This window comes from Chroicocephalus ridibundus, chromosome 12 (assembly GCF_963924245.1).
Source record: "Chroicocephalus ridibundus chromosome 12, bChrRid1.1, whole genome shotgun sequence".
In the NCBI taxonomy this organism is placed as follows: domain Eukaryota; kingdom Metazoa; phylum Chordata; class Aves; order Charadriiformes; family Laridae; genus Chroicocephalus; species Chroicocephalus ridibundus.
In genome coordinates, this window is record NC_086295.1 from 2854818 (window position 1) to 2879928 (window position 25111).

Below are 25111 nucleotides of genomic sequence, written 5' to 3' on the forward strand. Positions count from 1 at the left end.
TCCCCCTGATGCTGGACCCAGCCGTGAATGCAACTTGTCCCAGTTGAACAGGAACTGGGGGGGTTTCCCCGGCTCGGATGCTTTTGATGCACCACTTCGCCTTTGCACATCTGCTGTCCTTTCCACCCTGTTTATTTAAAATATAAACAGTTTGAAACAGAGCCTTACTCACCAGTGCAGCACCGGCCAAAACGGTGTCCTAACTTCAATGCGCAGGAAACGATTCATACGTAATAAACCCACATCAGTGTGTGCCCGTGGAGCAAAAGCTTCCTGGTTTTCCTGACCACAGCATGTCGCAAACAGCAGGCTCCCCCACATGTAATTTTGCTTTAAAAGCTTATTCGACAGCTCCCAATTTAGCCCAGTAGGTGAAAGCAAAACCTGCAAGAAGCCCATCCACCTCCAACGCTGTGGGGCACGGCAAGGATGGGACAAAAAGGCAGCAACTTTCCAGCTCCATCCTGGAGCCGCTGCTTCAGAGGATGAGGAGGAGGAGTGATGTGAGTGGCACATTGCCGCAGCCTGGGATGAGCCTCAGCGAGCTGCAGGGTCTGCTTCTGCCTCGGCTCCTGCCCTGGCTCTCCGTTACCTATGGGTCCCCGTGCTCCGGGAGCAGCCGTGGGAAAGGTGCACCGAGCAGAGACGGGGACCACAGGGCTCGGCGTGGCTGGATGCCACCCCTCTGGCGGTGTCTTTGCCCTCATCACCACCTTGCGCAGCGTTAGCTGGGGTTTTCCATCGCCCAGGTTATCCCGCGCACTCCGGAGCTGATTGCACTTTAAAGAGCTAAACATGGCAGCGCCTGAATTATTTATCCTTGAACATGCAGAAACAGGCCAAATTCCCAAGTGATGTGAAACAGCCCTTGCAAGAACGGCAAAGGGGGCTGCAGAAGCTGCAGGGGGAGGCACAGGAGAGCTGCGTGCTCAGACCCTCGCACGTGTCACATCTGCAGAGGTTCTTCTGCCCCGGTGATCTACACCCCGGAGGACGCGGAGGGCTCGGGGGGGGGTGCTGGTCCAGAGGCTCCCCCATCTAACCACTCAGGGGCCCATACTGTGCCTATAAACCAACCACCGTGACAGCAAGTCCCCAAACAGCAGAGAAAAAGGCCCAAACAAAGGTGTTAATGCAAATCTAAGGGGTTTGGTGTGTCTCCTCCAGCTCCGGAGGCGAGCTGGCCTCCGCGACCGTGAGCCCAGCCGTGCCCAGCCCCATCGCCCCTGGCGCTATATTGCACCAATAAACATAGCGCCGCGATAGCTGTGTTTATGCCCCCGATAAAATAATATTCATGCATTCACTCTCGTACTTTTCCTTCCTCTTACGCGAGGTCAGGTCATTGCAATCGCTGGAGGTAAAGATTAAACTCCCGCCATTGCTCTCTGCCACCACAGCCACGGATGTGGCTCCTTCCAGCGCAGTTTCCCCCTCGCTCCGGTCCGTGGATGTATCCCAGAATTTCTCCCTGAGCATCCCGGGATGCAGGGAGACTGGGATACCCCATGGCCGGGGATGGGATGGTGGTGGGGGGGGGTAGCCCGAGCCCTGCCCGGGGGCTGCGAGGGCCGAGGAGCGCAGTGTGACACGAAATCGGGCATTTTTCATAAAATGCACCTGCCCCTACCCCTGCCCTCTCCTTACCCCGTTTCTTCTCGCTCCCCCATCCTTCTCCCCACCCTCCCCTTGCTGCCCCTCTCCCCCTTTTATTTCCCCCCCCACCTCAACGTGGGACCCTCTCCTTGCCCTTCCCCTCCCCTGCTGCCATCTATCCCTGTCTCCCTGCCCCTCTCCCCCCCCCCGGCCGTCCTCTCCTCCCCGCTCCTGCCCATCCCTCTCCCCCCGCTCCCCATCTCCCTCTCCCCCCGCACCGCCCGCCTTACCCCGCTTTCTCTTTAGCCTCCCTTTCCCCGCCATTGGCCCAGCCGCCGCCGGCAGCCGCCGCCGATTGGCGGAAGCGGCCATCCGTCAGGGCGGGGTGCCCGCCCCCCCCCAGGCGGCGGGGCCCGGGGACGGCGGGGGCGGCGGCGAGAGGGCAGCGGCGGCGGCGGCAGGTACCGGGCCGGGCGGGGGATGCGGGAGGGATGGAGGGGGGATGCCGGAGGGATGCCGGAGGGATGGAGGGGCGCGGGGCGGGCACCGAGGGGCGGGGGCTGCCCGACCGACCGACCTCCCCCCCGCGACACGGCGGGACCCACCGGGCGGTGCCGCACGTGTCTGCGGGAGCGGCGTGCGGGAGCCCCGCGGAGGCGCGGATGGGCGCGGATCCTCCGCCGGGGCTGGAAAGCCCAGAGATGGGGCTGGCGGCGGAGCCTGGCGGGGGTGCGGGTGGGGGGTCGGGGTGAGGGGTTCGGTGCCCGGCGGGAGGCGGCGGTGCAGCCCCCGGTGTGCGGGCTGTTGCGCGGGGCGGGTGGTTTGGCGGCAGCAGCTGCCGGTGCGCCTCGGGGAAAGCCCGTCTGATGGCGGGGGCGGGGGGGGGAAGTCACCGAAATAGCCAAACTCATTGAGATTTTCCGTTTGCAAGCGGCCGCCGGTGATGCTTCAAAGCCGGTGCTGCTACCTTGTAACTGAAATTCGTTAGAACTGACTCACCCTGCTTTGGGTTGGGGGTGTGTGTGTGTGTGGGGGGGGGGGGGTGTGTGTCCCCGCTCTTTCTATGGCGGAAAATAAGAAAAGCTAGTAAGGTGGCATGTCACAATGGTCCTTACAACAAGTAAAAAGTATGTTAATGATAAAATGATCCTTGTTTCAAGCGGGCAGTAACTGAAGTGAGAGGAGGAAGTCCCGGGCACCATGCTGAGCCGAAATCAGAGCACTTTCATCGCCTGACCTATATTACTTTTACTAACCTATTTGTTCAGATGATACGATGATTTAGATGATACAGTCAAAAGCATTATTATAATAAAAACGTATTTTTCAGCTCTGAGAGCTCAAGAGGCTCCAGTGGGCATTAATCCCATGAGTTTGTTGCATTAACGTTTTATTACCATTTTTTAGGCTGTTTGGTTTTACCAGGCAACACGCTACAGACATTAAGTTATCCCAGTCTCGCACCTCCTTTTTTTTTTTTTTTTTCTTTTTTTTTAAATTTCTGGGCTCCTACTTTCTATATTGCCGCTTGGTTGTAAAATCACACGTTAAAACAGCATTTGAGAGGGAAGGAACACGAAGGAGACCTTTAGAGACGCAGGCTTTGAGCTGTTGGAAATGTGAGAAAAAGGATGAAGCGGTGGGTTAGTCAAATAATGAAAAGAAAGAAAAAAAAGTAGCTATTTTTATGCAGAGAGGTCTAGCCTGCAGGCGACAAAAATGATCGGAAAGTGAAGCAGCCAGCCCTCTGCGCTGGGAGGGACAGACCACAGCCACCTGCCCCACCACCGCTCTCACCAGAAGCCCTGTGAGATCCCCACCCCACTGATATTACTTTAATTGGCCCCACACGTGTGGATCCGACCCACCAAGGGACAGTGGCCAAAACATGAAGCGCAACCCCAGGATGACGGATGAGACGGGAAACAGCAATTCCTGCGAGGGTTAGAGATTCCTGGCCAGCGAAACCAGGAACTACCTGAGCAAGTACTTACTAGAAATCTTGATGGAGATCAGAGATTTGCAGGCACGGGGGGGAGATGGGATCAGCCACTAACAAAAGAAATATCCAGCGGCTTAGGGAGATCAGCATCCAGCTGCTCGGTGCCTCACGATTTCCGATTGCAAACTCCTTGAGGCAGCTTTAATCTTTTTTTGGGTCTGTCTTTACAGCGTGGAGCTCGCTGGGGAGGATCCTGCCCTCCGAGTTGGGCCTTTACACCCTGCAGTAGCACAAAAAGTGAATCATGGCTCTGCTTTACACCGCTTGTTTGGCTCAGTCCACCCCCAAAATCATCACTGAGCATTTGTTTTGCTTTCCTTTATTTTAATTGAGTGTACTAAGGCCAGAAACCTGCCTTCGCCCAGGGGCTTGGGCACAACCCACAGGTAAAGGTGCTCATATGCTGGATTGAAGTTGCGGCGCGGGAGGTTTAGGTTAGATATTGGGAAGAATTACTTTACTGAAAGAGTGGTCAGGCACTGAACAGCCTGCCCAGGGAGGGGGTTGAGTCACCATCCCTAGAGGTGTTTAAGAAACGTCTAGATGTGGCACTTCAGGCCATGCTCTAGTGGCAGATTGTAGGGGTTTGGGTTTTTTGTGTGTGTGTATGGTTGGACTCGATGATCTCAAAGGTCCTTTCCAACCGTGAAGATTCTATGATTGCCAAATATTCTGCTTTACCGTTTGGGTTTCTTGTCTTCCTCACCTGGCTCCTTGAGCTGCTGCCTGTAAGTTAATTATTCAGAGCCTGGGACATTCGCGTCTTGCAGAATCCCGTTAATGCAATGGTGAAGGGTGGAAGAGCTTTGCAAGACTCTGCGACCACCTAGCAGAGCTGGCGGCTTGTTGCTGGTGGGTTAGTGGGATGCTGAGTGCGAGTTCAGGGGAAACCTTCCCCCTTGGGGTTTTGTGCTTAATAAACCGAGGTGGCTGCGTTAAACTGGTGCGTGGGAGCTGATAACCGCACTGGGTGTTTCGGATCTGGGCTGCCCTGAAATGCGTTGGTGTTCTGCTCTTCATTTCAATAGCCACCCTGAAGTGCATTGTGCTTCCCTACTACATTTAAAAAACACATTATCTTGGTCTTAGGAGCAGAATTTGGGAGGCAGGACCAGGGGCTTTGCCGGGTTGGTAGCATCACACCTCTCCCGGCACCTGCATTTCGGCAGGTTCCCCGGCGATTCCAGTCCTCTCTGGCTCTGGCATCTCTGGATGCGAGAGCTCCTCCTCTCCTGGAGCCGCTCTCCTTTCCCTTTTCAAAACTGATTTATTGCTAGACCTCCCCGCGATATAATTAGTTTTGTTCCATCTTGGCCCCGAGCGACCTCCCGGCGTACGCGTGGTGATGCTGAACTGGGGGATTTGAGAACAAAGAGTTTCTGCAAACGCTTTCTGGGGAAAAAAAATGCTCAGAGGGAAGTCAAGGACTTCATCTGGTTTATGAATCCCAGACAAGAGCATCCATCCTACTTCGGTAGCTGTGATGAGTGACTGCAGACGAGGACTGAGAGAGGGCCACTAACTTTAATAGATTTTGTGTCAGGCCTCTCGTTAGTACAGTGGAGAGCATGAGATGAGGCAGTGAAGTGTTTAATATTAACAGAGTAATGTTATTCTAACCTCAAATCTCTCTTCAGGCAGAAGTACCCCTAAATCTGGGCTACTGCTATGTTGCTGGCGTAAAAAATATTGTCACGGCACTTCTAGATTGTAAATGGGTTTATGAGCAATGGGAATATGTTAGCGGTGGGAAATACTCTGTTTATTCTTGTTCGCCTCATTCAGCAAAATGCTGAGCCTTTGCAGCAAGTTTTTTTAAATTTCTGGAGCAGCGAAGACACAAGCCCTGTCTCTTCTCCTGTGCTATCCCACTGACATCCGTATAGTTGCACTAAAACTGAATTCGATTGCTATTGTTCATGGATAAAGTATGTTGCTGTATGGCATCAATAACCTTCAGTCCTTTGAATTCTCAGAGCTTGGCTTGGTCGCTTCAAGAAAGAAAATGAAATGCTGACAAGCTTTGTTTAACCGCCGTCCAGTGGTTTGAAGGAGTCAGGGAGTCGTTTTCATGTTGAGAAAGCAAGGCCAAACACTTTTTCCCCCCCCAAAAAAAAATACTTTGACTTTGCAATGTTCTGGCTGAAAAAAAATCCAAGAAAAAGTACTTTTTGGCATTTTTATAGCTATGGTTTCATAACTGTGAATTCAAGTGCTTTGGGTATGCTCTGAGATAGGAGTTTATTTTTCTAGATGGCATTAAGAGATTAAAAAAATACATTTAGATTCTACAGTTCTGATAAATGATACCAACCCATGACACAGAAATAAAAAGTCCCCAAAAGGTCTGCAGGACGCGAGCTCTTTTATTTTTCCTCTTCCTTCATAACCTCTCCTTGGAAAACTGCATCAATTTTTTAGCTTACCCTACTCCAAATAAAACAGAGTCGAAAATTTAATTCAAGATTTCTTTTGCTTTAAAAACCCTTTAGAAACCAGAAGAAACCGGCCCTTGTCCCGGCCAGAGCTGGGAGGGCTTGCGGACACCTTCCCTCCGGGACTGATCCGATCCTGCCCCGCTGCAGCGTGAGCGAGGACGGGGCAGATGCCACGGAGCTTTATGTTAGCATATGAATTCCCCAAAAAAAGGGATTTCCTCACAGTGCTTTCAAAGCAACCTTACGGTCTTCTTTGTATTGCTGGAGCAGAGTCAGGCTCACGGAGGATTTAGGTCCTTCCAGCCAGATGTGGGTCTTGGTTACAACAGAAACAGCCTTTTCTGGAGTCCCCAATAGCCCCCATCAGTCTGTGATCCCTGTGTCGTGTATTTTCCTCTTATTTGGCAGAAAACTTTGAAAAGAGTGTTTTAGGATGCTGAAGAAACTGAATTAAAAGGAGTGGAAAGTAGGTATCCAGCCTGTGGTACGCTGATTATCTGCCTCCAATATTCTTGCTTTAAAATAATTTAAAATTTAAAATATTGCCTTTTTTCAAGGGGCAATGAAAAGTATTCCTTGCCTACCACCACAAACCGGCCAGTTTTTATTCCCTTGAATTACCTTTTACTTTCTGTGAGCAATCTCGGGAACCCCCCTTGGATGCCTGGTGTGGGCGAACACTGCTGACGGGTGAGGAGACAGGGCAGGACCAGCCCCGTCATTTCTTGGGGGGCACTGATCAAAAATCAGTCCTCCATGACCTCGTTCAACCAAGAACCAGATTAACCCGCGGTGCCCGTCTCTCGTAGCCCCTTGGTGGGGGCCGTAGGATGCCGCAGGCCCTTACCAAGGAAAATGATAAAGTTTCCTGAGCCAGAAATGAAAAGCCGGCCGCGCTGCTGCGGGGAAGCAGGGATCCCTTGAAGGCAGATTTCAGATTTCTCGGGAAATCTGTCCTCCAACTGCTGCTGTCTGAGGCTGCCATTCCTCGTGCGAGAGAACAGGGAGGGTACAAAGTGGAAGCCGTATCATCGGCGGCGTGCGTGGATAGCAAACACCCCCCTCCCCGGGTTCCAGCAGATGTTTTGGGTTGACAATGGGAACATTATATGCCTGTTTATTCCTTTATCTCAGGAAGAAACACCATTTGGCAGCAATGTGCTCCCTGGCAGTAAGAACGGGTTACTGACCTGATTGAGGCTCGTCAGACGAAAGAGGTGCCAGCCCGCGAGAGGGGCAGCTTGCGAACCGCGTGGAGAGCGCGCGTGCAGCTCTGCGCCCACCTTTTTATGTACGTTAGGATGTATATACATGTGTATGGGATGGCTGGTTCAGACCAAGATAGGTTTCTTAGAGAGGCCTCTTAATGCAGAATGATATTGCTCAGCATTTTTCCTCCAGCACCTCTCAGAGGAATCAGTGGAGGCTTCCCTCTTCCGACCAGCAGTGATTTTGATCGATTTCGATGCAGCCAGCCATGGGAGAAGCAGGCGGCCAAGGCCAGCGCAGCCAGGGTAGACCTGCCCGCTTGCCACCTGTTCCGCTTTGTGGCCACCCTTGAGATTTTCAGTGCTTTCTACACGAGATGTTTGCTGTAGCCACTGTAGGAACTTGCAGCATGAGGGCTTACTGTTGAAACGTATCTAAGGAAGTGGTTATTTCAGGTTGGCTGCTTCTTCCCGTCCTTGGTGGCCGTGGCCAGCAGCCCTGCATGCTGCCAGCCTGCTGATCTCGGGCTCTGTCCCGCTCCCTATGGGTCGGGGTTCCTACCCTTCATCTCGTAGTTGCTGTTGCTATAGTTTGTGGTTACAGCACTGCTTTGGGACTTCTGAGTCAGAGAATGAAGAGAAGTCACCCCTTTGAAAGTGGTCATCATTTCTTCTCCATTACGCAGCAGGGATATGCCCTCTTCAAAGAAAGCACAAAAATATACTGCAGTGTGTCAAGATCTAGGGTGTTGCATGATCAAATGCAAATTAACTGCGAGCTGACGTTGTGTTTATTCTAAGCGGATGAAATACGATGAAGTATGATGCTTTTGTTTAGCTTTGGAGGGTGGACGGGGAGCACTTGGTGTCAAGTCTGAAGTCCTACAGCTACATGAGCCTGTGCACCGATCTTGTCCAAACCTCCTGGTGCCACATCAGGTTTGTGCTGAAAGGGTTAATTTTGTGCCATCTGGCTTTGTGCTTGATCAAATATTGTTTGTGTTGTGGTAGCCAACATGAAGCCAGAATAAGCTCGGGGTAATATGCTTGGCTAATCCAACAGAAATATGATTAGGTGCCCGTTCCTGCCCCAGATCGTATCTGCAGTAACGGGTGATTTAGTAACACGCAAAACAGTGACTGTGGAGACATGGCTTGAGGGCTGTAGATAACCTGCGAGGATCTCCTTGCGGTGGGCAACAGGGAGACAATAGGAACGTCTAACTCAAATTGGGCACTTAACTTTAAACAAGTAATTAAGAGAGAGAAATCCAGTCTTAATGCAGAACGGCTTCCTAGGGAGTCACCTGAGACGCAGAAATCGGGGTTATTTAAGTTTGCATTTTGCATGCCATAGTGACTTCCTAGGTGCTAATCTGAGGTTAACCAACAGCTGAACAGCTGGAGCTCTGCCGTATTTTGCAAAATGGCCCATTCCAAGCAGCGAGTTCATTTAAGTGCTGTCTGGGAGGCTGCGCCGTTCCCCTGCTTGGCAGGAATCTCAAGACTAATACCTAAGAGGATTAGAGAGCATCGCTGAATGTTAAACAAGATCCAGGCTAAGCGGTGTGCACCAGTGAGCTTGTGCTGCGGGGGCTGTTTGGGGAAGCTATTATTTGCTGATCTGGAAAAAAAGTGGGCTTGTGTGGGAAATACTCTTCCCTCGGCTGAATCCTTCCTGTGCTTTCTGACTCTCTCGTGCTCCCACTTGACGCGGTGTTTCCACCCTCTGCCCACCTCATGGACTCGTGGCTCTTGTGCTCACCGAGGATGACAACTGTTGCAGGGGATGCTGATGATCAGCCAGTTTCCTTTTCTGTGATGCATTTAGCTGTTTGGATGTGCTGCCTTCAGCTCTGTGTCGTCTGCTTTGAGAGAGGAATGGGTGGGCGTCCAGCCCACCGACACCGGGTTGAGCTGGAGAACTTGCCACAGAAAACTCAAGCTAAAGACTGTCATAGAATCATAGAATCACAGAAAGGTTTGGGTGGGAAGGGACCTTGAAGACCACCCAGTGCCACCCCCTGCCCTGGGCAGGGACACCTCCCACCAGCCCAGGTTGCTCCAAGCCCCGTCCAACCTGGCCTTGAACCCCTCCAGGGACGGGGCAGCCACAGCTGCTCTGGGCAACCTGGGCCAGGGGCTCACCACCCTCACAGCAAACAATTTCTTCCTAATATCTAATCTAAATCTGTCTTCTTTCAGTTTAAAACCATTACCCTTCATCCTATGGCTCCCCTCCCTGATCCAGAGTCCCTCCCCATCCTCCTGTAGGCCCCCTTTAGGGTCTGGAAGGGGCTGGAAGGTCTCCCCGAAGCCTTCTCTTCTCCAGGCTGGTAGAGCAATACGACCTCGTGGTATGTGATTTTTCCCAGAAAGTCCATTTACTATGGAGAAGAGGGGTTGGAAGGCAATCTTGTCTCAGGAAAAAGTACTAGATAACTTGGATGTTGACCTCCAACCTGCTTTGTCCACAACATGGAGGCCATGCCCCATGCCAGATCTTCTCTCCCTTTACAGTACTGCGTAACGCTCCAGGATGTCACATAGATTTCTTCCCATGCCGTAGCAGAAATCAGGGATTTAAGATTTGTGTTTCATCTCCAAATTTTGATCTATTTGGTGCATTTGAAAGGAATAAGGCGTTAAGACCCCATGAAGGAATGGTTCTTCAACAGCAAGGGTTCGTGTGAAACCAGCTTCTGACGGCTCCTCGCTCGTGGTCTGCCGTAGCACAGGCATGGAAAAGTAGCACAGTTGTGGAAATGTGCAAATTTCTCTAAATTTTCTGAATGGGTGACAACAGAAAAGGGGGTAGTGGTCCAAGTTAGGGTATAAATAGTTCTGGCTCTAAGCCCGGTTGTGTTTATGCTTTTTCTCTCTTACGATGAAGCCAAAAATAGACTCCCGATACTCTGCAAGAGAAGCGCAGCCTGGTGTAATCCATGGATTGATCGTTCAGTGGGAAAAAAAAAAAAAGCCAGATGAAGGAGATCTCTCGATGAAAAGCCTGTTATCCAGCAGCGCCGTGGGAGAAAAGCCCGTGTAAAGGCTTTGCTGCTCCAGCAATGAGCGTTGCCCTCTGTTTGAGGAGGATGCAGTAATTCTGTACAGTAGCAATACACCACCTACAGCAGAAGGGCCTCGTATTATTTGTGCCAAATCCATCTTTGTGCGGCATGGCTTCCACAAAGTTTCATGGTATCGTTTCCTCTGGTTTGCCCTTGTTGTTTTTACCTTCATACTGATCAAACCAGGAGGATGAGAAAGAATAAGTTCCTGTAAGCCATGGTAGATGTCAGCATATTATATTTATCCTGTACTCAACGTCCTTGCATTGTGTAACACGGGATGTTGCATTTTTGGCATTTTTATTGCTTCTATCTTTAGAAGTAGCAAAGAATCGTGTCTTGCGTTCTTCATTTGGGTTTTGCTCATTTTGTTTCATTTCTTGTATCATACAAGATTTGCCTGAATTTGCATCTTCTGCGTGGAAACAAAGAAGGGGTACCTATAGGAACTTACTGGGAGTCATTGGGAAAAGCTGACTAATGGCTCATGCAGAAACATTATCCTGAATATTAAACGTCCTTAAATGGGTTGTAAGAATCCAAATGCTGGAAAATAATTGCGTGCTGTGGGCAGGGATAGATATTGGGGAAAATGCTGGTGTTGTATCTGCGTTGGATGAGCCATGGAGACACCCAGCTCCGCGGGCAGCAGCGGTGGCTGGAGAGCCCGGGACAGTGGCGGCATGAAAACCTTCTCCTCACTGATCAAAATTACGGGTAGGAAAAAGATATTAAAGCAAGAGTGACCTTAGGGAGAGAGAGTGAGGTATTATAGCATAAAAGAACCTTTTGTCTGGCTAATCTTTGCTATGTCGGAATATAGTGGCCCGGTTAAATCTCCTTTGTGCACTGCAAGTTTTTAAAGATGGTCTAAGGCAGCTGCAGCCGATTGGGTTTGCACAGATAAGCTGGAACAAATAAGTAAGCTCGGAAAATCTGGCTAGCTTTATCTTCAAAGCATTTTCAAGCAGCTAATTGAAAATTATCCAAGCCACCTTCTTGATTTCTTGCATATTATTGCATTAATTTGCCAGCGAATGGAAAAGTGCTTGGAAAACACACAAAGGATTTGTGAGCGCTGAGCTTGACTATTTGGAGTTTATTTAATTATAAATATGTCCTTGCTCCTGTGATAATTTAAAGCCAGTTTCTACCGTTCTCCTCCGTGCTTCAGACTCCGGTGGGACTAATCGTGTGAAAACACGCCTCCCACGTGAGGGTGGGCCAGGGAATTCCTACCGCTTCTCGCTGCCTCCCGCCCTGCGCGTCGGCTTCCTGCAGCTCTGACGGTGAGCACGGGTTTTTGGTCAGCGGCTGCCCTTTAGCCGTGTTTCTCATTCCTGAAACATTTCCATGTGTGCAGGACGATGCTGTTCCCGTAGGAATCGCTTACGAAAGGCTCCAGGCCGGTCCCCGCGCTGCTGCCGGCAATAGCAGCCTCCTCTGTACTGCTGAGCCAAAGAGATGCTTTTTAAAAGGATGCTAAAAAATGCGAGGTTCACACTTGGTGTGAGCTGGGTAAAGTTCCTCAGCTGGCAGGAAAGCAATCCAGTGCTGCGCGGGAACAACCCCATCGTCCCGTGCTTCCTTTTATCTCCCTTTAACCGAAGCAGCGCCCTGAGGACAAGCCCCGCGCGCAGGACCTGGACGTGGAGTTGTCTCACTTCTGGGAGGCTTCCCCGTGCCTAAACCAGCCAGTGGATTACACTTGATCCATATGGTGTTTATCAGCTACGACAGGAGTAATACTCATAATCCTCTGAAGCCCAGCTCTCCGAGGAAAATTCAGTACGTGTTACCAAGAGAAATCAAATGTACAAACCCAGATGGATTTGTCCCTTTCTGGAGTAGCACGAGCTTGGTACTTGGCTGTGGACTTTCCCCAGAGTCCAAGTATCTCTTTAGCAAGGTCCACTCGCATGTGGAGGAGAATAACCGAGACAGCCCGGCACAGCCACCGAGCGTCGCCCGCGGCTGCTCCTCCCAGCTTTACAGCACGTTTTCTGATCATTTTTAATCCCCCGCTCCTGTTCCTCAGCAAATATCTCCGTCTATGCCATAGAACTGAAAAAAAAGATTAAGCCTGCTCATAAACCGTAAACTGTGCTCAGCTATGGAAAGCAGAAGTTATGAATAGATGTTACTTGCCACAATAATACCCTATGAAAGTCAAAAACCATAGCGTGAAAGGGAAGATTAACTATTCCTGGGCGTGCTTCGGCAAATGGCATTATTTTGCATGTCAGTTTTGAGTTAATTTGTAACAATCTAATCGCAGTCCTCGGCAGAGACACAAAATGTTTTTAATTGGTCCTGTGACTTTTTAAGTGATCGCCAAATGAAAAGCTTGCAAGTTTTACTATTGACTTAATGGTAAATATTAGCGGGAGGAGGGAGGTCTTCACAGATTTCATCACGAAGTGCAAATCGTATTCTTTTCATTGCCTTGCTACTGTTGTCGTGTTGACTTGGGGACGTTGGCAGTCTGGAACCAGCTGTACAGCTGAAAAAAATTGAGTTAAAATCTTGCAGCAAAATGAGTAAATCTATAGCTGCAAGATAATAGCATCGGGACTGGTTCAATGTAAGCAAGAAATCACCAGCTGAGTCATTAGAAACAGAGATGAATGGGAAGCCATAAACGGATGGCTCAGATGAATAAGAATGATTAGGAAATGCGTGAAGTTGGTTGGGTTTTTTCCCTAAAGATTATATTTTGTCCTGTAAAGTGGCATATGGCTGCTAGGAAAGCTAATATTCCCAGTGAATGTGTCACTGCCAGTTTATAAATACTCCAAGAGATGAAAAGCAGCTCGGTGGGCAGCACCGGGCGGGAACAGGCTTCTTGCCCGGAGCACCTGGGTACCAGTCGTTAGCCCAGGTCCGTCGGGAGATGGCCAGGACGTGGGCTTTGGGGGCAGAGGCGGCTTCTGGCTGTGGGGAAACATCTGCCGCTTGGAAGAAAGGCCGGTTGCTTTCTTGGAAATGTTTCACCCCGTGTTTACGGTTAAGTAGGACTCAGGGTAACCAAAGTTGAAGGGGAGGATGATGTGGTCACCCGGGTCCAGTGGCCCAGACTCCCGCTGCTTCAAGGAAAAGAGTAGTTTAATGAAAAGCCGTCATCTATTTCCTGACTCATGAAATATCAGAATATCAATATATATTCATGAAGTATGAGAGGACTGCATTCAGTTTTGGGCCCCTCGCTACAAGAGGGACATTGAGGTGTTGGAGCGTGTCCAGAGAAGGGCTACAAAGCTGGTGAGGGGTCTGGAGGACAAACCTTATGAGGAACGACTGAGGGAGCTGGGGTTGTTTAGCCTGGAGAAGAGGAGGCTGAGGGGAGACCTTATCACCCTCTACAACTACCTGCAAGGAGGTTGTAGAGAGATGGGGGCTGACCTCTTCTCCCTGGTGACAAGTGATAGGACGAGGGGAAACGGGTTCAAGTTACGTCAGGGGAGGTTTAGATTAGATATTAGGAAACATTTTTTCACTGAAAGGGTTATTAAACATTGGAATAGGCTGCCCAGGGAGGTGGTGGATTCACCATCCCTGGAGGTGTTTAAAAAAAGGGTAGATGGGGCACTTAGGGACATGGTTTAGAAGTGGCTCTTGTCAGGGTAGGCTAAAGGTTGGACTTGATGATCTTAAAGGTCCCTTCCAACCTCAGCGATTCTATGATTCTATGATTCTATGAGATATCCCAAGTGCTGGTAAAGAGGCAGGAGGAGCGTTTCCTCCGGGGTGAAGGTGTGCCCGTTTGGGAGCGCTTGGATGACGAACAGAGATGGGCTTTTTCTATCTGCTGAAATCAGGGGTTGCAAAACCAGTCCCCAGCCAAGCAACCTCCACCAGCGCAGTCAAATGGAACGGCAGACCTCTGTTTGTTATGGGAGGCGTGCAGCTGAAGTCAGCCGGCTGCCGTGCTCGGGGCACCTGTGGCTTACACTGGGGTAACGTGGCCAGTTCCACCCCTTGGAGCCTGATCCGGTACCTAATAATCGCTTCTGACTTTAATAAAGTTTGAGTGCTAAAGCCCTCTTATTTATTGTTTCCAATATTGCATCCAAAGATAAGAAAACATATTTAGAGCTGTAAGAGGCATCAGAACATTGGAGGGATGAAAAAGTGAAAAAATACAGCCTTGCATCCAAGGCGCTATCTTTTTGTGCCAACACATTACAAGTCTGTCACTGCAGCAAAATCTCAACGCCTGCAGTTCGGTTTTGCATTTACACGTTACACATCAGAGTTACCCTGTGCTGTACTCAGCTGGCTGAAGCAGAAGTCACCCGAGGAGTCTGGCGTGGACCCAGAAAGCAGTGCCCTTCCGGCTGCCAAGCTCAGCCTGCCCTGCGCTATCATCGCATCCCTACTAAAATCCGGACCCGGAAACATTCCGTGCACTCTGCTCCCCCAGACGGGGTAATTAAGATAGAATTATTTGCAAACAAAAGGGGTGGATGTCATTGGTTTAACTTGCCTTAAGGACCAGACCTGTTGCAGCACTACTGGCCTGGATGTTTAAAGTTTGCTTGGGTTTGTGGTCTGTCCTCTGCGCTTCTGCGGGGGGAGCAGGACCTGGATGCTGCTCTGAGCATCCCCGTCTGCCACGTCCTGCTGCCCCAGTGCCTGCGAGAACTGCCGCTACAGGGAACCGCACTGGTGCTCAAGCACACCATTATCTACTAAGCAAATGTCAATAAATTTTTTCCAGCATCACACAGGTGAGCATTAATTTCTTCACCAAAGGCTGCAATATTCCCCGGTTACGACGATCTGAACATGGTTTATTTTATTTGGGAAAAGAAATGCCCATTTTTCCTGTTCCCTGCTGAGGAGGCTGATTGCCATCTCAAGCGGAACTTTTGTATAGGAACCTCTTGAAGCCTTGTCAGTGTTTAAGAGGCGTTTGGACAATGCCCTGAATAACAGGCTTTAACAAAAGCTAAAACCTTTTGGTCCCAAATTGGTCAAGCCAGTTGGACTAGATGGTTTTTGTAGGTCCCTTCCAGCTGAAATTATTCTATTCTATTCTATTCTATTCTATTCTATTCTATTCTATTCTATTCTATTCTATTCTATTCTATTCTATTCTATTCTATTCTATTCTACCCTACCCTACCCTACCCTACCCTACCCTCTACCCTACCCTACCCTCTACCCTACCCTTGTCTAGCATTTTTTGCATATTTAAGACCAGAGTTCAAGGGAGAACCTTACTGTTTTCATCATTTATAGTTCAGCCAAGGCATTTAAGGAAAAATACTCTTGGCTGCTGGCGTGATCAGGTGCTGCGATGCACAGGAACCGGTTGAGAGAAGGCAGTCTGCATGGGTAATCAGGTTAGAGTCAGCTGCCTCTGCCCTCCAGCTCGCTCTGAAATGGCATGTAGTCTAATTAGTTATAGAAAGGATTTTACTGAATAGTTGTAAACAGATCTGAGGGCTTGGAATAAAATCAATTCTGACGGTGGAAACTTTTCCGGATAATTATAAACTGTTATTGGCAGAGTGTGAAAGAGAGACCAAAGGACTCCTAGCAGTGGGAAACCTGTGGCTGTGCGCGCCCTTCTCTGCAGGGGGAAGGAGAAGGACGGAGGTTGTGTGGGTCCGGCGGCTAACCAGGGCCTCTTCGAGAGGAGGGATAAGGGGCTGCAGCTGGTAGGCAGTCTGCCTTTAAAGGTGCTTTTTTTTTAACCCTCTTGAATGTTTTGTTCTTTTTTGTAATGTTTAGTGGTGCCCTGATACCTGAGGCACCCACACACCCTACGGTGGGGGCACACATCCAGTGGAACTGCACAGCAAAATGTTAATAGTTATTTAAAGAAAAAAAAAAGGAATAAACAATATTTGAAGGTTTGGGGCATGGTTTGATATAAAGGCATGTTTAAAAATTCTCTCTTTGCAGATCGCAATGGTCCTGGCTCAGACCTTCGCCATCTCCCTGCTGATGTAAGCGCTTAAAATTGCATCTCCCAGGTAGGCAGGTCCTCGCTGCCCCGCGAAGCCGCCCCGGCCACCAGCCCCACCGCAACCTGCTGCTCGACTCTGCGTTCCCGTTCATGGCAATGCCCCAGAATTCGACCGGAGAAAATGGCTTTTGTTTTGCTCAGACACTTGACTTATCCTGCCCGTCTCTTCCTCCCGGTGAAGCTGGCCGGACCTTCACTGCCCCGAGTGGGCGAGAGCCATCCGGGACCCCGCTGAGCAACGGCACGGCGTCCTCCGGCGTCCCCAGCCCCTCTGACTCCTGCGCCGAGCCCCTCTGCTCCGCCACCCCGCCAGAGGAGGGGACCCAGTTTGGCCAAGGGATTAAATACGTGTCGGCCGAAGGGGAGGAACTGGCGTGCGGCTGGGGGGGGTTCACCCCCGGGTGCTTGCAGCTCTTCAACACGTCCAAGGGCGTCCTGTTCTTCCTCTGCGTGGCCTCCTTCCTGCAAGGCATGACGGTGAACGGCTTCATCAACACGGTCATCACCTCCATCGAGCGGCGCTTCGACCTCCGCAGCTACCAGAGCGGGCTGATCGCCAGCTCCTACGACATCGCGGCCTGCGTCTGCTTGACCTTCGTCAGCTATTTCGGGGGGAACGGCCACAAACCCCGATGGCTGGGTTGGGGCGTGCTGGTCATGGGCTTGGGCTCCCTGCTCTTCGCCTTGCCCCACTTCACCACGGGGCGGTACGAGGCGCGTTCGGCGGCCGAGGTGGGGGTCTGCGGGGGGAACCAGAGCCTGCCCTGCGCCCAGGCTGCCTCCAGCCTCTCCAGCTACAGGTTCGTCTTCATGCTGGGGCAGTTCCTGCACGGGATGGGAGCCACGCCGCTCTACACCCTCGGCGTCACCTATTTAGACGAAAACGTCAAGACTAACTACTCCCCTGTGTACATTGGTGAGTGGAGCCGGAGGGGCAGGTCGGACCCCCGGGCTGGGAGGTGGGAGGGGGAGCCGGTCCGTCTGCCGTGGCACCGAACAGACCGCATCGAGTGGTTTTTCAGGAGAGGTGCCCCCAGTCTTTTGTTCCCAATAACGGGCGAGGTGGTAACCGGAGGGAAGCGGCAGCTGTTGGGGAGGGTTTGATTATTTATAGGCAGGAGCTGGAAGCGCAGCTGGGTATTTCCCCTCTGGCGGCGCTCGCCCTGCAGATCAGGAGGTGCCTCCTGCTCCCGGCACGGGACCAGCTGGGGAGAGCCCTCCAGCTTGCCCCCCACGTGCATGGCATTAGTGTCTCCGGCAAGCGACCACGAAGCCATACCCCATCCGTGCCAGGGGACATCACCCTTTAGTGCCATAGCGTGGGAGGGACGGTCACCGGGCTGCTTGGATACTGCTGGTGCAAAGCACAGCCAAGAGAAGAGGCTGGGCGCGCTCCTCTGCTCAGCAATTGCCAGATCCTTACAGTCCTATCTGGGGAAAACGGGGCTGACCTTTTAGTGGTTTCAAAACGTAGCAGGCTGCCCGTAGCGTTGGATCAGAAGGCTGTGCAGGGAGAGGAGGAGATCACCAGGAGATCACCAGTAAGTTGATGATCTTTCCACGGCAGCAAACCAAAATCAGTGCCGGTGGTGCCGCATTTAGCGCAGGCGTTGCGTGTTGTCAGTGGGGAGACAACGCCGCTGCTCGCCACGCCGGCAGTCGGGATGTGGCACTTACATCCCTGCTAAATAATAAAACAGTAGCTACGTCAATGTGTTTTCCCAGCGGACCAATTTTGTCTGCCCCATGCTACAAAAATTCCCAGGTTGGATGCAGAAGTTTCCCTGGGACACAAGCGGGGGATGAAAACTTGTGGAAACTCCGGCTTTGTTTGTCGGTGGCTGGAGGAGCGGGGTGCGAGGCGGCAGGAGGCTGAGCATCCCTGGTCCGGGAGGGACCTGAGCCGCCACGGTGGGGAGGGGGATGCAGCATCCCTGCCTGAAACGCTGATGTTTCTCTAACGCAGCTCGTTTTCCCTTTCAGCTGTTTTCTACACTGCTGCAATCCTTGGGCCTGCAGCGGGTTATCTGGTAGGAGGAATGTTTCTAAATATTTATACTGAAATTGGCAGAGAGTAAGTCGCTAAAAAATAATCTTGTTCCTTTTCCTTTATGCTATATGTTTCCTTTGGGGTAAAAAAAAACCAACCAAACAAACAAAAAAAACAACGGAGCGATGACCCGGTAGCTGGGTGGAAACGTGCCGGTGGTGTTCAGCGGTGGTTCTGCGGGGGGGGATGAGGCTGGAAGGGCGGTTTGCATTCGTGCTGTTGCTGGAAGAAAATTGCTGACGAACCTGTCAGCTTAAATCCTTCCTCACGCTGCAGCGCCCGCGCTAATGAGGCTACAAGCAGCAGGTGAATTTTTTCAAGGAGTTCCCTGATGAGACAACGCTACCAGCAGCGCTGCTCCTCCTCCCGCTCATCCCGCCAGGATGCTTAGTCCCTCCTCGCTTCTTAGTAGTTGTAATTTATTTTGATCTCTTTACAGGCTCTTTGGCAGATGAATGGGTTAAAAAGGGGGAGCAGGTTTCCAGGGGATGGAATGGGTTATTTCTACCGGTTTTCTTGCAAAGGGTGGCTCTGGGGTGGAATGAAGCGTTGCAGCAACCGCCAAAGGGCAAATGAGATGGGGAGAGGTGAATCACAGAATCATGGAACCTTCCTGGTTGGAAAGGACCTTTGAGATCATCGAGTCCAAGGCAGAGGTTAAAGGAGAATTAAATGCTGTAGTTTCCCAGGCTCGTTAAGTGACGTGCTCTCTGTTAAGGCAGGCAGCGCCGTGGTGTGGCAGGAGGGGTGGGGGATGTGGCATCCCCAGCAGACCGCCAGAGCTCTGTTTCCTTTCCTGATGTCCCCCTTGTGTCCCCCCACACCCTGCCAGCTTCAGCGAGAGGCACGCCGAGCTCTCCCGCTCCGTTTCGAACCGCCGCCTCCCTCCCTTGTGTCCTTTTCGGCTTCGTTTCTTACAGGGTCGACATCGCCCCGGAGAACACGCTGTGGGTGGGGGCATGGTGGATCGGCTTCCTCGGGGCCGGAGCAGCCTCCCTCCTCATCTCCATCCCCATCCTGGGGTACCCCCAGCGCCTCCCAGGTATGCGGCCCCGTGCGAATCCAGGGAATCGGGGCTGGGGCTGCACGGTGCTCGCGCTCGCCTTGGGGCTGGTGTCCCTGTGCACGCGTGTAGCTGGGGACACGGGGGCGGAGGAAGAGCTTCCAGCGTTTAAATTGTAATTCCTTCATGGATTTCACCCCCACGGCTTTCCAGCTGACCGTTTCCCTGCTCCTGCCTTGCACCGTTGGCAGAGGGAGGATGTAGCGTGGCATTTTGCCCCAGCAAATCCACCCCTTCGGTGGCATCCGCATCCCATGTCTCACCTGCTCCTTCTTCCCATTTGCCTCTCGTTTTCAGGGTCCCAGCGGTATATCGTTATGAGGGTGTCAGAGGCTCATCAGCTAAAGGATGGGAGCCACAAAAAAGCGTCGGATCCGGACTTTGGGAAAACAGTTAAAGATCTGCCTCGGTAAGAAAACGGCCCCACGCCTGAGGTTCAGGGAATGAGAGCAATGGGCCCAAAGTGAGCTTGCTCTCTGCGGTGCTTGCCCTCTGTGCCGCTGGCTAAAAGGTTTTGTCCCTCTCCAAACGTGGGGCTGACACTTTCTCGCGGAGGAGGTTGCAAAGCGCCTGGTCCCATCTCGGCAAACGGGCTGAACTAGAACCGGCGCCGGGGACGGCGAGGGAGGGCCAGGGACGAGGCGCTGGTCCTGTCTGCGGTTTTCGGAAGCTCACGTCCGCACGTGAAAAGCCACCTGCAGTCCTGTGCGACACGCGGAGTTTCACCGGGGGTGGCTTGGTGGCAACCCTGAGGTGACAGGAGATGCCCGGGCGTTGCCATCCCATTCCGGCGCCCCGGCGGCGTTATCTCCTGTCTGCTTGTGCCTGGCCTCACCCGGCCCGACTGAGTGTTGTCCGACACCATCTCCCCCCCGTCCCCTCGGGGCTTTTCTTCCTGGCCTCTATTTTTGCTCGTGTCAGATCCCTGTTTTGTGCTTTTCATGAGAAAAGTGAGGAAACAAAACCTCTAAGTCTTACAGCTCCATTCCAAACCTAGGGAACGAGATATCCTGCACTGTAGCTTGCTGTTCCCGTTCTCTTTTATTCTTTTTTCTTTTGCCTTCACATCTTCCAGCCACCTTTTCTGTGTTACTACTTCTTATCTCCCCAGCGAAGCAGTGACGCAGCAGCGCCTTTAGTCCCGGGGCCGCCGCTTGGCTCCGTGCTGCGGGCGAGCAGCTTGCACCGGGGGGGGGTTCGGTAGGAAACGGTTTGAGGGGATGGGAACGAGTGAGCGGCCAAAATTACATACACTTTCTTTAACCTGGAAACATTTGCTCATGGATCTTTGAGATCTCTCACGATTCTTTTGTGTGTGTGTTGAGTCGTGCTTAACTGGAGGGCAGGGGGAGAGGGGCTGCTTTATTTACGGCTTGGGTTGAGCCGGTGTGCGAGCTGTGGACGTTGCAGAGAGATCTGGGTATCGATTCCTTTCGGAGCTTGCAGTCAACAGAAGGATTTTTTTCTTTTTTGTATTTCTCCCCGGGCCGTTCTTAGGGAGGCGTTTGCATCCGTGCGTGACGGGCTGCCCCATGCGGAGGCAAACATTGGGCGTTGCCGAAGCCCGCGGTGCTGCCAGCAATTCCTGCTGGACGCCAGTTGTGGGATTTGCCGGCAGAGGGGGATTGAAGCAGGTGCTCGCCCGGGGGGGGGGGGTTCAGCAGCAGCCGCTCTGTGTTGTGTCAATGCAACCGCTCACATCGGTCTGAAATTCTCGGAGACTTCTCAGGAAGTTTACCAGGGTTTAAGGCAGTTTTATGAAGAATATTACATTGAACAGATTTCAATACTGTTATTAAATGGCATTCTTGACCGGGTGCCATTTTCCGAGGTCAGGGCTTATTCTCCGCACGGAAATTAAATTCAAAACCTGCATTTAAATAACAGTAAGGTTCTGACTAAAACCAACACAAAGAGGGTAGCAGAGAGGGGTGAAGTTCGGTGGTTGATGCTTTTCTTTCTTACCTGGAACAAAGCCCCCACTGTTTCTCGGTGAAGGCTGTCTGACAGCAGGTACGGGGCCAGTCCCCCTCCGGGAGCATCTTCTTTCACCCCTCGTTCCTGAAGAACAAATACCCAAAGGTGGGGCAACTCCTATCAAATAATTCAGGTCAGTCCAGACCTTAGCGTGGTTTCCGTTTGAAAGCAAAAACCCAACAGGCTTTTTGCGTTCCCTGGTTTTGATTAATCAAAGGAAAGTGCCTTCAAGGGTTGCTATTCTGGAGACTTTGCATTAAGGAGGAGATCCCATCTGTGCGTGCAGCTCCTGGGGACACGTGGCCCCGCTGGAGAGCGAGGCCGAAGGATGCTGTGGCTTTTGTTCTAGTGAGGGATCGGGTGCTACACATTTTCTCACAGTACAGACAGCAAGAGTCTCACAAAGACAAGCAGAATTACGGGTGGAATAGAATGCTATTCCACGCTATCAGGTCCTTTCGGAGTCAGCTTAACGAATTACTGTGTTCACGGTGCTGCCTGATAGCAGGAGCTTACAGGAATGCGGCCCATTCGGCTTAATCCTCTGCCCTGAAGAGACTTCTGTCTTAATTCGTGGGTTGAAAAGGCCTGATAAAATAGCATTTTCCTTTCTCTGGTTCCATATGATTGTTCTCAAGAAATAACCCCTGCTGTCAGTGCAGAGGGATTCAAGGGGAAGACACCTAGGGCTGTGCCAGGAGAGGAGGCTTTGTCCTAGCTAGCCGTGGGCCAGAATTTGCGAGGATCACTCGCCGTTCCATCAAGCCCTCATCTTCAACACGAGACGCTATGGTTGATACTTCACTCAGCCCCCTCGGATCAGTTGGCAGAGCGGGGCTTCGGCTTGTCCCACGGCTTTGCTAGAGTGTGTTGCAAGGGGAGGTTGGTTTACGCTCCTGCGGGACGTTCCTGCGGGACGTACCTGCTGCCCTCCGCTCCTTTGGTGATGGCGACGGTAGGTGTCATTTCTGCATGCTGGAAAAGTCCCTGTTCACATGCCCTAAGGTTGCATAAATATCATTATTGACTCATTAGCTTGTGGCCGTACTCTGTTACCCTCTGGGGTGTCCTGGGCATGCGGGTGTTCCTCAGAGGAGCAGGCTCTGACGGCACAGGTGGTCCCAACCTACTCAGCAGGACCATTCCGTGAGGAAAGAGTACCCATATGTGCCCATATCAGTAAAGACGTGCAGGGTCAAGCTTTTAGAGATGGTGGGATTCTTCTCTCGACGGTCCCGAAATCCCTTTGGCTGCAAGAACTGAGGACAGTCAAAACTATTCAAGAGTTAGGTGGTTTCTGGGTGTGATTAAAGTCCTCCTGATAGCAGCGAAAAGCTCTGAGTTGACTTTGGTAAGGTTTTATATGCCGTAGCTCCTCACAACTATATTTTCTGTCTAAAAATAGATTAAATTACCGGAGTAACTCCTTACTCAGCAGCGAAAGGAGTTTCCCACCTGCAAGTCTAACTTGTAACCTTTGGCCAGCAGGCATGAGGTCACACCAGTGCCAGGGAACAACTCCTCTCTTTTCTCTTGAACTGTAAGAAGGTGAAGGCATTGTACAATTTCTACGTCAGCCACGAGGTCCCCGAGAAGTGTTTTCTCACTAAGAGATAAGCTTTGTGCTTCCAAATAAAGCTCAGTCGAAAAGATAATTCCTGGAAAATAATTTACTAAGTTGAACTAATCCCAACAGCTCTACAATGGTTAGTAAAAAGCCCCCTGTAATCGAGGTAGTAAGAATGTGTGGTATTTCTGCCTTTCAGCGTCTTTGTTCTTTTGGGATAATGAGATTCTCCACTTTATGCGGGTAAAGTTGCATAAACGTGCTGCTGAGCCTCAGCACGTCTCTCGCTCGGTTGTACCACAGTAGGTTTTCTCTGATTTCACGTTTCCTCCAAAGCAGCAGGTGGTACGTGACTGCGCCTTTCAATTCGGCGAGCGTCCCGTGGCATCCCTGCCGCTGCCGTCGCTGCGGGAGGTCGGGGTTGTGCCTGTCTCAGAAACGGGGTGATCTCCGGTACTGGTCCGGGCTGGGCCTGGGGAAAGTCACGTTGCAGAATTTCAAGCTCGTTATGAAACACTCCCTGCAAAGCAGTGTCAACCCTCTTAGTCCAATATCCGAGATAGCGAGAGATAATTGAGACCATCCCATGTGCTCCAGGGCATTTCCCTGTCTCCGACATGGAATCGTTGCGGGATCATCTTTCCACATATAAATGACACATGGCAATTTTTCAGGCGTATCTTTGTCTCTCTACTAAATCCCAGTGGGTCAAAAAGAAAATGTATTTGCTCAACTTATTCATTAAGCTTAAAGTAAAACTGTGCTTAGATTGTGGGAGAAAGATTGGTTTGTGTTTTCCAGTGGGATATAAGGTGTCTTGGAGGTGCTTCCTCCATATAGAAAAGCTTGCTTGGTATTTCCCCCGAGCTGCAAAACACCCGTGGTTATCAGCGGTTGTTATTCTCATGAGGCCGTGGGTGCGCGTGAGTAGCATGTGTGCACATGAGGACGTGAGGGTGTAACGCAACTTTGTTCCCTGCTCTTGGCTGTTTGAGTCAGGAGTCCCAAGATAACCGCCATCGGGGACTAAACAAACCTTGCGATGGTTGAGATTTGCTGAGGAGTAGGGTCCTTTCAGTATTGCCCCGTTTAGGAGTGGAAGTTACTCAGCCTGGCCCTGAACGTTGGAAAATTACCACTGAAATCACCCACATCCAAGTCATGGGCACTCTGAGAGTGAATTACATCACGCACGTGCTGATGGTGCCCAGTGCGCGTTTTGAACATGCACATGAGATAAATAGACCCATCTGGTGCCCTCATGAGGCCCACAGAGAAGAGTCCCAGATTATTCCCTCCTGTTTGAGGTGTTTGGTTGATGTCCCTTAGATTCTCTTGGTGGTTGGCTGTAGCCATGGGGCTATGAAAGACGGCCAGGGTAAGCGCTGATTCAATTCCAGTATATTTGTCCCTCCCAGATCAGTACTGCTGCTCCTGAAGAACCCCACCTTCATCTTCCTCTGCTTAGCGGGAGCGACCGAAGCCACCCTCATTGCTGGGATGTCCACGTTTGGACCCAAGTTCCTGGAGTCCCAGTTTAGTTTAAGTGCCTCGGAAGCTGCTACCTTTTTTGGTAAGGAAACCGGGTTTTTGCAATGTTTTCCCATTTGCCTACAAACGCAAGAGCACTGCAGCCCATTTAGAACGGAGACAAACACACTTTGCTGTTCGTTTACAGAGCGGTTATTGTCTTCAGCTGTTAGATAGGATTGTTTCCCATCAGCACATCTGTACCCAGTGCATTTTCAGAGCTGTATCTACTGACATCAGGAAGAAACGTGTCGCTTCTGTAGCCATCTGTTACCCTCTAGAGGAAGGCAAAATAATCGTGGTCTGTTCCTTCTAGCGCATTACTGGGAACATTAATTAAATGTTTCCTCTAACAAGGGATGTCTGAACTGGGGGACATATTTTGTCAGCATCCCACAACTGGGAAGATCCTCGCTTAGACTGAGGAATTGTAGAGCGAGGAAGTGGTGTCCAGCAAGCATCAATACTCATGACGTGCTCCTCAGAGCGTCTGTTGTAAGGTATCTGGGTAGGAAAAGCTGCCTTACCAGGTTCACGCCGTGTCACCCGAGCTGCTATGGAGGCCCACCTACTGCAGCAAAGTCCACTGAACTCCCACCACGAAGCCACGCAGCAACCAAGGGGTTATTCTC

The 25111-nt window shown here is 51.3% G+C and overlaps 1 protein-coding gene across 2 annotated transcripts in view; it reads left to right on the forward strand.

Moving 5' to 3' along the window:
• The first annotated feature begins 2026 nt into the window (after positions 1-2026).
• Positions 2027-25111, forward strand: part of SLCO4A1 (solute carrier organic anion transporter family member 4A1) — a 29301-nt gene continuing 6216 nt past the window's right edge. The window contains exons 1-6 of one of the 2 annotated variants that reach the window (XM_063350286.1): positions 2027-2057; positions 16229-17208; positions 18276-18366; positions 19263-19384; positions 19703-19814; positions 24368-24522. In XM_063350286.1, coding sequence (XP_063206356.1) covers positions 16383-17208; positions 18276-18366; positions 19263-19384; positions 19703-19814; positions 24368-24522 — 1306 coding nt within the window. In that variant the 5' untranslated portion in view covers positions 2027-2057; positions 16229-16382. Of the gene's footprint in view, positions 2058-15863; positions 16003-16228; positions 17209-18275; positions 18367-19262; positions 19385-19702; positions 19815-24367; positions 24523-25111 lie in introns of those variants that run through there. The other variant, XM_063350285.1, reaches the window with a different exon arrangement.